The 12907-nt window shown below is 48.5% G+C and overlaps 1 protein-coding gene across 6 annotated transcripts in view; it reads left to right on the forward strand.

The window, feature by feature from the left end:
* IKZF1 (IKAROS family zinc finger 1) overlaps positions 1 to 12907 on the forward strand; it is an 89636-nt gene that overhangs the window by 16969 nt on the left and 59760 nt on the right. For all 6 annotated transcript variants that reach the window (XM_060020091.1, XM_060020092.1, XM_060020093.1 and 3 more), the window contains exon 3: positions 5516 to 5635. In XM_060020091.1, the coding sequence (XP_059876074.1) occupies positions 5516 to 5635 (120 nt within the window). The remainder of the gene's footprint in view (positions 1 to 5515; positions 5636 to 12907) is intronic.

Here is a 12907-nt window from a genome sequence, read left to right on the forward strand (position 1 = left end):
TGAACCCTACGAAATTGCCACTATCATAGGGAAAAAAGTTCCAACATCAGCCATTGCATAGGAGTCCACCTAATCTATGTGCACTACTCCCTTGAAAAATAGAGAAGTACTTAATACCTAACTTTTTTTTCAAACTACCTGTTTCTTTCTTCCCTGGGATTTATCCTAAATGTGGACTGGGCCCTGGTTTACAGGGTCTTGCATATAGTAGACACTCAGTAAATATTTACCCACTTGTATCCACCAGAGTCGGGAAATGCTGTTGAACAGGCTTGGAGGAGAGTGTGTCCAAAGCAAGGCCACCCTTTCCTTTAGGGCACATCTCCTTCATCCTTTGGGTAAGTTTTCTATTGCTTTCTCTGTCTCTGTTTTCTTTGGCACGCTTTCCAAATTATTGGTTATGCGTGTGGTTTATGGTTTGTTTTGGGTTCTAAGGGAAGAGGCAGCCTGTGGGAGGACGGGAATTGTGAGGCCCGTGTCAGCACCTCATCTGTGCCTCCAGCTCTGAGACCTGAAACCGTTCTCCATGCTTCCTGGACCACTGTGTGTCCTCTGCAAAATGGGGGACTGGAGCCAATTGAGCTCAGAGGATGCTCAGGCTCCTGGGGCCCTATGGGATGTTTTCTTAGTGGTTGTTTGTAATGTTTGTTGGAACAAGGAAACAAGAACTATGCTCTGTAGACATCCATCGCCTGCCTGGGAAATGAGGCTCATCTATGTTGAAGTGTCAGTGCAAATGTTAATCAGAGTACATCACATTGATTGAGTGCTTGAGATTTACCAAACACCACCCTCGGCATTTTTCTCCTTTCAACTTTACAAGACCCCCATGAAGAAGATACAGGGACCGTCTTCAATTCACAGGGAGCTGAGACTCACAGTTTCAATAGCCAATCAGAAGTCCCACGGGAGCCAGACATGGCACTGAGTAGGAGCTTCCCCACTCTTCTGTAGAGTCTATTTTCTCAGTTGTTATTTACACCCAGGAATTATGTTCTCCTGGGTAACTGTGCACAGTAAAAACTCATCCACTAGGGAGAAAGGGAATCACAGAACTTTGTTGGGCGAATTATAATCTACTTGAGGAATATTTGCTTGCTGTTGATAAGCTAATTATACAATTTTCTCATCTAATTTGCCCAAAATGCTTCTCATAGGTAAAGCTTTATTTGAAACATGGGTAGTAGGTAACGTACATAGAAATTGGTAAGAAGTTTCTTCCATTTTTCTAAATAAGTAAAATGACCTCTCACCTCCTAAATTCTTCCATTTCAATACTTGATTTCTCACTGTCTACAGTTCTGCGTGTCTGTGTGACATTGTACGTGCACTTGGGGGACATATGGGCACTTGGTGCTGTGCATACCTCTTTCTATAGGATGTTACATATACAAAATAATACCATAAGCTTATTTAGCATATTAGCATCCATGCACTTTATTATTTTATCCTCACAACAACCTTGTGAGCTAAGCCAAAATCATGTTTTTTTAGCCTCATTTTACTCTTGAGGAAAGAGCCTTAAAGAGGTGACTTATTATGGAATCTGTCTTATAATTGGTCAGATCTGAGCTGTACCCCGTGTCAACTAACTTCTAGTCACAGTGTGTTAATATCTGCTGTGTGTTGGCTTGATTTAATAACTTCATTTTCTTATCTTTTATCATGGTGTTGTATTTTATACCCGGTGTTGTATTTTAAGCGGTTAACTGGGTAAATTGGTTTAAAATCAACACATAAAAATATGTTTGCTCCCCATGAAGGTTTTGATGAAGTGGTGGAGGTTCATCGTGGAAATCTCCAGCAGGGGAAGGATCCCAGGGTCGCTGAGTACCAAGGCTCAAGCCAGTGATTAATGCCTCAGTAGCCGCTGCTCAAACTTGGGGGCTTTTAGGCAAATCAGATGAGCTCTTAAAAACCATCACAGAGTGCGGGCGAGGTGAGGCTGAATTCCAGCAGGGCTCGTGACAGGCACGCGGCTGTCTCACCTCGCTCTCTTCCAGTGCTGACTTTTTACCAGATGCCCCTGCACACGCCGAGACTCATGTTTTATTCTCGCTGCTTCTGCGTGGGGAGCTCCTGTGGATCGACCCGACCCAGGGTATTTAGAATCATAGTCCCTACTGTTTCCATTATTCCTTTTCCTCCCCCGTGTAGGAAACAATGAAAGCGCTGAGATGCGGCAGGACTGCTGGGCTGTAGCTCAGCACAGGAGCCCAGCCAGGCGGAAGGGCGCCTAGGGTCTCACCAAGTTCTAGTTGGTCCTGTTCCCAAGAAACGAATCAGCTAAATTTGAAAAAAGATTATGTGGATGCATTTTTCACGTGAATGGAGGAGAGAGACCACATCCCTTCACTGGATAAATCCCAATTCTTTATGATGCTCCCTTGGTTTCCTTGTGCCCGGGCATCTAAATTGATCCCAGAGTTCTCCAGTGTTATCATCAGGAAGCTCAGAATAAAAAACAACACAAGGGCTTCCCTGGTGGCGCAGTGGTTGAGAGCCCGCCTGCCGATGCAGGGGACACGGGTTCGTGCCCCGGTCCGGGAAGATCCCACATGCCACGGAGCGGCTGGGCCCGTGAGCCATGGCCGCTGAGCCTGTGTGTCCGGAGCCTGTGCTCCGCAATGGGACAGGCCACAACAGTGAGAGGCCCACGTACCACCAAAAAAAAAAAAAAAAAAAACCACAAAACATGAATACAGTCTAGTTTCTCAGTGTCCCGCTCCCAGCCCGTAACCATGACAGCTGGTTAATCAGAAAGGCGAACGTGCACACCCCACACTCTGTACCTTTAATGATCCGGTCAGTTTGTTGGGCCGGAGTTCCCATGGTCCGTTCTGTGGAGGCTCCTTGGGGGTCTTCGCAGAAGCAAGTGGCCTGGGCCTCTGGTCCTTCAGCCAGAGGCTGAAGATGGGCACAGAGGACGGGTTTCGTATATTGAAGTTCTGTGGAAGAACTAGAGATTTTCACCCGAAGTGAAGTAAGTCAGACAGAGAAAGACAAATATCATATGATATCACTTACATGCGGAATCTAAAATATGATACAAATCAACGTACCTACGAAACAGAAACAAACTCACAGACGTAGAAAACACACTTATGGTTATCAAAGGAGAAAGGGGGGGAGAGATAAATTAGAAGTTTGGAATTAACAGATACACGCTACTATATATAAAATAGACAAACAACAGGGTCCTACTATATAGCACAGGGAACTGTATTCAATATCTTCTAATAACCTATAATGGAAAAGAATCTGTAAAAGAATGTGTGTGTGTGTGTGTATAACTGAATCACTTTGCTGTATACCTGAAACTAACACAATATTGTAAATCAACTTTACTTCAATAATTTAAAAAATATATTATTCTTACCAAAAACAAAATTGAAAGAGTCCTCTGACCACCTCCCTGAAGTCCTCAAGGTTTGAAGACCATAGCTCTAGGAAATCAGAAGGAAAAAAGAGTTGTCAGTTGGTCATATGCTTCCTGCGGGCTCCTGTTCAGAGCTTTGGCCCACCTGTACAGGTGAACAGTAACACTGCGTCTTTAGCTGTTGTTACTTTTAAAGTCTTCCTTTTAGGGCGATGAAAATATTACTGATGGAATGCACATTTAGTGTAACACGAGAACTTAAGTCAATTTCTCTCTGCCTTTGGCTTTTCCTTGGGAAATTCTTATCAGCCTGCCCCACCTTTAACTATCCATCCATCTTGTATTGGCTATCCAAATATACCCAATAATGCTCTTTCTGAAAATATGCCAATTGACGTAACTACAGCTAAGCTGGAATATTAAACTGTGATGTCTGGTTTTTGTTTTTTTTTTTTTTTTTTGGTACGCGGGCCTCTCTCTCACCGCTGTGGCCTCTCCCGCTGCGGAGCACAGGCTCCAGACGCGCAGGCTTAGCGGCCACGGCTCACGGGCCCAGCCGCTCCACGGCATGTGGGATCCTCCCGGACCGGGGCATGAACCCGCGTCCCCTGCATCGGCAGGCGGGCTCTCAACCACTGCGCCACCAGGGAAGCCCTGTGATGTCTGTTTGCTAGAGAATGCAATACTATTCCCCAAAGCATCGCCTTGGTGCCTTGCAGCTTCTATTTTAAATTATTCCTGGAAGGGTCATCTCCTATGCCGGGGATGCTTGCACTGGTGCTGCCCTTCCCCTGAAGGGTTGTGTCGCTTTCGCAGGTGGTTTATTCAAACAAACAAGACAATTCCGCACTCTGCCTCGCCCTGTCTTCCAGGCTTGTCTTCCACAGCAGTGCTCATGGGCTATTCTGCATCCACTGGGGGCCTCACCAGCTCTTTCCTTGCCTGGTTTCATTGTCTCCTAGCTCAACTTTAGGTAACATCTATGTTAGAAGGTACGGGGGTTTCCATTTCAAAGGAGACAGAGCATTTTCTACACACCTAGGCTTGCCAGTATTGAATGCTTGGGAGTGGGAGGGATTTCCCCATTTCTGGGGCTTCCGATGAAACCTTATAATATAGTCAAAAACAGAGTCGGGCATCCCGTAAAACCCTATCTCATTTGGTAAATCCTACTTTGTGAAGCAGCTTTTAGAGTTGTGTGGATTCTGTTTTGCTTTCATATTTTGAGGATAAAAATCCCTGGTGGCAGACCCTCTGTGCACGTGGGGCAAAATCGTGTTGATTCCCTGTTCATCCTCCTTCCAGGCTTCCCGGCCCCATCAAGTTAATCAAATCGGGCAGCTGGCAAAATACCTGCCCCCTGGCTCTGGAAAAAGAGAGTGAACAGACCCAGAATGTGTAGCTCTGAGCAGGACACTCAATCTGGTGACCTTAAAAACGAAATAATATGAGGGTGTGGTGAGCAGGCTTGTAGGAGGGTAAAGTGGAACAAACGTACAGGGCAAAATGTGGCCCTAACACGTGAAGAGGCTTAAAAACGTGGATGCCTTTTGACCCAGGCACGAAACTCCCGGGGTTTATACTACGGTGGTTCTTAAAAACGTGGGCAGAAGCTGTCTGCTTGGAGGTTTACCACAGTGTTGTTTCATTAAAAAAAAAAAAAAAACAGATTGAAAACAATGTAAGTTCAAAAGTAGAAAAAGGATTTAAATAAATCCTAGCGTGCCCATGCAATGAAGTATTACACAGACGCCACAAAGTTATGGAAGTAGGGCCACTGGTTATGAGAATGTCTACAAAGTACAGTTTATTTTGATCAAGAAAACATGTCAGCACGCGTTATCCGTAATATATGAGCATCCATGTATGTGTACACACACGCACACGCACACACCACAGTTTTAATAGTGGTGATCTCTGGGTGGTATGTATTTTCCACATCTGTGTCCTCTCAGTTTTGGGGGTGGCAATGGTATTATTTTATAAAAAGGAAAGCAGGTTCTAATCCCCAGAGAGAAACGTGAACTCAATCCAGTAACTCGAATGAAGCCAAACCACGGTGAGGCCCATCGCAGTGACCACCACCCCAGGGGTGACCATGTCCCCAGAAACTCAAGCTCCTAATTGCCTCCTCAGGGAAGGAAAGCCCCCCGGTGAGTGACACCCCCGACGATGGCGATGAACCCATGCCTGTCCCTGAAGACCTTTCCACCACGTCTGGAGGCCAGCAGAGCTCCAAGGGTGACAGAGGACTGGGTAAGTGGCCTCCTGTCCACAGACTGTCACGTGCTCTAGTCCTCCTGGACCTTTGTCTCTTTACAGTCATTTCACCTGTGGTTTCCCCTCAAGCCCCATGTCAAGGAAACACAACATGCAGGACGGGAGCCCCCGCTCAGTGCGGTCTTGAGCCCTGTGTGGGAAGCAGCGTGGCCAATCTGCGGAGCATCCCAAAGCAGGCACCTCACTGGCCTCGCGTCCTCAGCGCACTGCAGCAACGTCCACGCTGATGGCTTGTAGACAGGGGAAATTATCCATTTCATGTGTAACGGCAACAGGGCTGTTCATTTCATAGCTCTGCTTTAGAAGGAGCTGAATCTGGCCATTTTCAGTTACCCTTCACATCTCTATTTCTCGAATGTCCAGTTTAACTGAAAGTAGAAAATTTGACAAGTAGAAAAATTTTAATGTTAAAAAAAGATCTAGATCATCTTGACTAGCGGACATTTACACGCCTTCTCCATAAAAGAATGTGTATGGAAGTATCTGCAATCTCTCCCCTGGTTAACCTACCCAGGCTACAGTTCGTGGTGAGAAATCTCAGTCCACCCTCTTTAAGAAAACAGAGGCCCAGAGAAATGCAGTGAATTAGCCAAGGTCACGTAGCAGAGTCAGAAGGAGACTCAATTTCTGACTCAAAGACTGGTTTTCACTCCATGATACCCTAGTCTCATCAGCGAATGAGTCAACAGTTCCTTGGAATACCTATCTTTTTTCTTTTTATAAAGATAAAACTGTGATGTTGAGAGCCACTTATCTGCACAAAAGAGTATCATGAAGGGTACGCAGGTGGAAATGAGGTAGGACAGGTAGGACAGATCTCATGTGGATCAGCTCATAAGAGCCACGGCCAAGGAGGGCACGTGTGTAAAGTTCTCGGGGTTCTGAAAATCGCCAGTTATTTTCCTGTAGGACATCCTAATGTGATAACTAAGAAACAGATTTTGTACGTTTTCATGTGTCTTGGAAACCAAGTAGACGCTGGGTATTATGGTTCTTCTGTTTTAATTTAGCTGTACAATTAGCTGTACAAACAGACAAAGATAGTGGCTAAAGCCCTTTGACGCAGATGAACCAAGAAAACATGTACATTTCTGAATCCCTTTTCCCTGTTAGAAGATGTATATGTGGGTGAGTAGGGGGAGAGAAGGAGGTCTGTGGACCTTGCCTTTTGTTCCACACACATCCTTTCAGGGTTTCCCAAAGCTGAGACACAAAAGAGCATGCTTTATTGTAACTGATGCACTTATGTTTAAGATTGTCTTCTGTTTATTACAAGAGATACTGGTTTGTCATACACCCTGTACTGCTGCAAAGTTTCCTTTCAAGGCACATTTACATAAATCAAAAGATCAAATGTAAATAAAAACATTAGGACAATGAGGGTGTGTATACATGATAAAAATTTGCAAAGGCTCAGGGACCAAAAGCCAGAAGATATTATGTGGATACGTACCCACTAACCATTTAAATGAACCGAGAACCCAGACATCAGAGTTAGGACTCCGGGGTCATTATGGAGAAACTGGGGAGCCGCCCCCCTCCGCCCCCGCACCGAAATCCCTGCAGCTGCTGTGCAGGCTGACAGCCATGGTCACCTTGGGCAACCTGTAGAGAACTGAAAGTCGGGCCGGTTCCTGGAGAGTGGAGAAGAGTCCACTTGGTGTAGGTAAACAAGCCTTCGTTATAAATGCCTTCACGGTCTAAATATACCACCCCTTAAGAACTTCAGGTTGTGGGTGATCTGCCTTGGTAAGAGGTCATCAAGCCCCTGGTTCCAAGGCTGCGTTCTGGTGGTGAACTTCGGGCTGGGTCCTGACAGAGCCCGTGCAGGTGTGTCTGGTACAGCTGGGGGGGGTGTGATCTCCCGCAGGCTCTCTCCAATGCTCGCTCGCCATGCAACACGATGCTCACCCACTTCTCCTTTCAGCGTAAGGTTTCTAAAGACTGAATTTCAGAGTTGTAAAACTTCAAATGCCCAAGCATCCTCTTTCCTTGGTTTGTAAACAGCGGCTGCCGTGTGGACAGGCAGGGAAGGTGGTTGGAAGTGGGGGCCAGGGACAGAGGAGTGATGGGTCACTGCCAGGAAACTAGAAAAGACAGAAGCACAGACTACAGGAGGAGACAGCGGGCAGGTTTAAGGAGACAGGTGAGTGGGAGAGAATCCCAGAGACCAAGGGGTAGAGAGGAGCATCGAGGAAATTGACTGCTGTTCACGCTCGGCCAGTGAGCTTTAGAAACCATCCTTTATGGCTTTTGAAGGAAACCAGCTGGCTTGAGCAGGCGGTGGTAGGTTGTTTATTAAAGTGATGCCTCTTCGGTAGCACTGAACAAATGAAGTATGTCAATAGCGTTAGGAGACCACTTTAAAAGATGGGGAATTCGAAGCTGGAAGGAAAAGGAAAGGCACTCAAAGGCACGTTTCCTCAGCTCCCTGGGAAGAAAGCAAAGGAAGGAGGGTCAGGGGACAGACAACAGGAAGCAGGAGCCCCGCCCTGCTCGGGGGCGGCGGGGTGGGGGGGGGGCCTCCCTTCACAGAAGCCGGAGCAGCACAGCACAAAAAGGAAGAGCCAGGGAGAAGGCACCGGGGAGGATGGTGAGGAGGGCGGAGGCTGGCCCAGGAGAAGGTGCACCTGGGAGGGCAAGGGTGGAGCCTGGGCCCCTCCCAGGCAGACCTCTGAGCCTTGTTGCCCTCATTTCAAACTGGCGGCAGCATCGGAACTCAACTCACAGAATGGTCTCCAGGGGTAACTGAAAACATGCAAACTCGCTTTGCTGAAGACAGAATAACAAAGTCAGAAACAGACAGTAAAAGGCAGAAAAAGATCTTTTAAAGGTTTATGGGCAGAGTAAAGGAGCCTGTTGTAGCTTCCCCTGAGAGAAGGGAAAGACAATAGATAAGATTTGCAGCACCAGGAATAGAAGAGGAATTTACTAATTAAAAAAATGTGATCCAGAGATCAAGCAAACTGAAAAGACAGCCAAGAAGACGGGGGAGGGATCAGTTAGGAGAGGGCAAGACCAAGAGAGAGATTGAGGTGCTGGCTACCCCCAGACCCAAGGTCCAGTCGAGGGTGCCGGCTGTTCCGGTGGAAATGTCAAGGAGAAATGGCGAGAGGCCAAAAGATGGGAGAAGATGGGAAAGTCTTAGGTGATAATAGATCACTGGGTGTCTGTTTTAGAAGGAGCCAAGGGATGCTTTTGAAAAGCTCTGAGCCCTCCTTACCAGTCTTAGACAAATCTAATCCCAACCAGAACAGACTTGAGTAATCAACAAGTTGTCGGGAAAGGTAGAAACCAGCCCCCTAAGATGGGGAGGTAGCATCTCACTGGTGGCAGGTCATTCCCAGCATGAGAAGAGTAATGACTTTGCACCTCAAGCCTTCCCGCAGTCTTGAGGGAAGTCCTGGAGGACTGTGTGGAAAGGTGGTCAGAGGAGTAAGGCCAGGCCAAGGCTCTGGCTGTCATCTAGCTCCATTTTCTTCTGGGTCTGAATAGAGGACGCAAGGGTCTGAAGTGCAGCGTGAAGAATGTAAGGTAGACACAGGAGAGGACTTCCTGGCCATGAGGGATTTAGTCATCAGGACAGTCTACTTAATGAGATGCTAGCTCGTTCTTCTGAAGTGGTCTCTTAAAAAATGAGAGAAATCTCGCCTCTGAAGTGGTTGTGTATGAAACTGCTAAAACGGAGGATGCACTCAGTGACCTCCTAAGGCAACCCCCAAATTTACTCAGTGACCCATGGCAGGTGCCCTAGAGAAGTGGAAAATGGGCCGAGAGTTCTTCTGACAGCTGCTGACCAGGGGTGATTAAAAGTGTCTCCTGTAGAAATGATGTCAGGACGGGCGTCTAACAGGACTGAGTAAAGGAACGAAAAGCTTAGTTCTTTTCCTCCTTTATTCAATAACCCGTACGTTGCTTTCTTCCTTCGGGCGTGGATTTTTACCCATTACTGCCTTGCTCTCCCTTTGCTTGTGTGGGTTTCCCTGTCCTAAAATTGGGCAAGGGTCCTCCAGCTGCCGCATGCTATCAGTGAGTGCACAGGCCTGGAGAGGAAGGGTGAGGACTGCAGGCTGGCTGGCTCCAGCCCCAAGAGAGACTGTGAGTAAAGTCAGAAGCCCCTTCCCCTTTGAGTGTAGATGGCTGGCAGGGAAGGAGGCTTGCTGGGCTGGAGCAGAGGAGACAGGGAGAGGCCAGAAATGGAGAAGAGAGATTTGAGGCCAGAAAACCAGATGGTACCCTAAGAGAGATGCCTGGCAAGGTTAGGATTTAGAGTAGAATCAAAGGGAAGACCCAGGGGCAGAAGTCCAGTAATGCCCAGGGGGTGGACGAATTAGCCGACGGCCAAAGACGCGAGGCTGGTTTGAGGTTGAAGGAGGCTTTCCAAAGGCTCGGTCGGCTCCATGGACAGTCAGGATGACCTTGTGTAGTAGTCACTCGAATGCAGAGGGAGATGCGAGGTTGGGTGCCTTTTGAATACGGGGCGATGACGTGTGTTTGTGCCTGCCTGCCACATTCTAGAATGTTCTTCCCTTGCTCAGGACCTACGCCCAAAGTAGGGCGGTGACAGCCCTTGCTTCCTGGGTGGTTTATCGTAGGATGTAATTCCTGCAGGTCACATCCCCCAGAGTGGTGTTTGGAGCCTTCTAGAAGCTGAATTCTTGCATCAGCCTGGGTCCTTGGGTCCTTCCCTTGGAAGATTTTGACCAGAGTTTGATTCACCCTGGCAAAAACGGAAAGAAAAAAAAAAGTAGAAAAATATCTGGCGTTCTTCCCCCTGGAATCCAGGAAAATGATTGTGTCTACACATAAATTCTCTTTTTTGGTCCATTCACTTGAAGTAAACATTGCTTTATTCCATCATGAGTTCCAGACCTAAAGTGTGAACCGTAAGAGGTTTCATACCTTTTTCACTGGTGATCCTGGTACCAGATCTCACCTTTGTTTTGAAGTTCCAGGCGGGGCACCATGACGGTGGCAGGACGGTGGGTGAGGGCTGTAGCGCCTCTCCACAGCCTGGGTTGATGGGAGATGCTGGAGAGAGTTTTTCACGGTGGAAAACAGTGGGCTTTGGGCTAATTGGAGCTGGGGCGCTGGCGTTTGAGTACGGATGCTGCGCCCGCTTATCTAATCAGCAGTTAGAGGAAGTCGTTTTTATCTGTGCAGTGCATCTCCTCTGAACCGAGAAACCCCATTTGAGCTTGGGAGAACTATTATCTCACAGCATCTGAGCATTAGCTGCAGCTGGTCTCGAGCTTGTTGGGATGGGATGTGCGCTGTGAAACAGTCTCACAGAGAAACCCGTCCAGGGCTGAACTCCATCCAGGGCTCGGGTATCTTGGTTTCCCGGTTTCTTCTGAGGAACAGCTCAAAGCATGTCATTTAGATTCGTGTCCACGCCTCTGGTTTATTTAGTTCCTTACTCCTTTTCGTAGTTGACACATTGTGCAGTGCTTTTGATGGGGCACCTTTTAAAGATTCTGTCATCTTCATCTTCCAATTTGCCGTCTCTGCCTGCGGTGCCTGGTGGAGACCACAGAGGTTACCATACATCACCAAACCAAGAGGAGGCCAGTTGGAAAGATTCTCATTTTCCTGAATTTCCCAAAATGTGAGACACAGCATCAAAAATATATATATATATTTTGCCTACTGTCTAAGTCTTTCAAGTTTTGAAGAGGGACTATTATGTAGCAGGTTCATTGCTTCCCATTTAAAAGTAAATGTTAAGTTTTTTCTGCCCTCTGTTTTGTGGGGCAGTGCAAAACACTTGGAAATCATGATCTTTGTGGAACATCTTGACACGTTGGTACACAAAATTAAAATAAGTGATTGTGTGCTGCATGGGGTACCATCCTGTACTGGGTTGTGGTGTATAAAGTGAGACCAGGCAGCAGAGGCTTCTGTGTGTCGTGCCTGTGGGGCATGTGTGTGTGTGTGGTGTGTGTGTGTGTGTGTGTTCTGTGTGGTAGTCAACAGGACACCACAGTGGGTCGCGTGGAGGAGCATCTCTGTGCCTCGGACCCAGCTGCAGTGATTCCGTCCTGCTAGCCCTGGCAGGTCGCCTCCCTGTGCGGTGAGGGTGTCACCTTGCCCATCGCTGTAACCAGGGGGCCGGCGGGGCTGCGAGGTAGGGCCATCCGTGCAGCGGCAGCCGTGGGTGTCATTATCATCCATCAGGCATGCTTGCTGTGAGATCTCTGCGGGATCTGGACACCAGATGAGCACGTGCTCAGGTCACCTCCTGGCAGGTGACTTGGAGGAGAAGCACCAAGGTGGTGACCTCACAAGACGCCGAAAATTCCCAAGAAAGAAGGCAAACGGGAAGCAGCATGTGATCGGTGTGGCAAGACCAGAGGGTCTCAGCAAACTCCGGGTCCTTCCCAGCGGCTGGAGAGAGCGGGATACAAGGCAAGGCCTGGCTGGAGGGTGGAGGGCTCATGAATGTCCCCCCACCAACCCCGCCGTGGTGAGGGCTGGCCCACCGGGAGGATGTGCTTGGGGACGAGGGACTCGCGGCACTGAACTGTCAGGTCATCTGAGGGCCAGTGTGTCCTGCTTGTACTCAGAGATCAGTGACCACACGGTTGGAGGCTGTCAAGGTGTGTGTGACCGAAAGCAGGGCCCCTGCTGGAGGCCAGGCTGCTCTGGGCCCCGCCCTCCTGTCACCTCCCCACTGGGTTCACTTTAGGATTTGGGACTGCACCGTTTAGGTTGGCTTTGTGCTTCGTTTGAACTTGTGTTTCTGTGACTCTTAGGACATGAGGCCCTTCCATTCAATACCAGTAATATTGACTGAGCCCTTCTCCCTGGCTGGCTGATGCAGCCGCTGCCTCGCAGACCTTAGCAGTTACAGCTTGCAGACTGATCGCCCAGTGCCGTAAGGCACGGCAGAGTGCTCACAGGGACATCAAGTATTTTCTAAAGAAAGTGGACAGAAGGGCTTGTTCCCAGCTGGGCTGGGGAGTGGGGCCATGGGGAGACTCAGGGAGCTGAAGTTCTCACAGAGGCGCGAAGGTGAGTCATGTCTGACCTTAGGAAACGCGTGGTAGTTGGGAGGGGCAGAAGTGGGTGGGCAACGTCACAGCCAGGGCCCCCGTGGCCAGCTCTGGGAGCGAGCTGTGGGGTTTGGAGGGGACCCCGCCAAATGTTTCCTCCAGACCTGAGTGCTGGCAAGATCATCTGGGGACAGCAAACGGGGAGAGATGTCCTGTGCCTGAGCTGGGAGGGGCCGGGTGGGGAGGTGATTCC

The sequence above is a fragment of the Delphinus delphis genome, chromosome 9 (genome assembly GCF_949987515.2).
Source record: "Delphinus delphis chromosome 9, mDelDel1.2, whole genome shotgun sequence".
Classification (NCBI taxonomy): domain Eukaryota; kingdom Metazoa; phylum Chordata; class Mammalia; order Artiodactyla; family Delphinidae; genus Delphinus; species Delphinus delphis.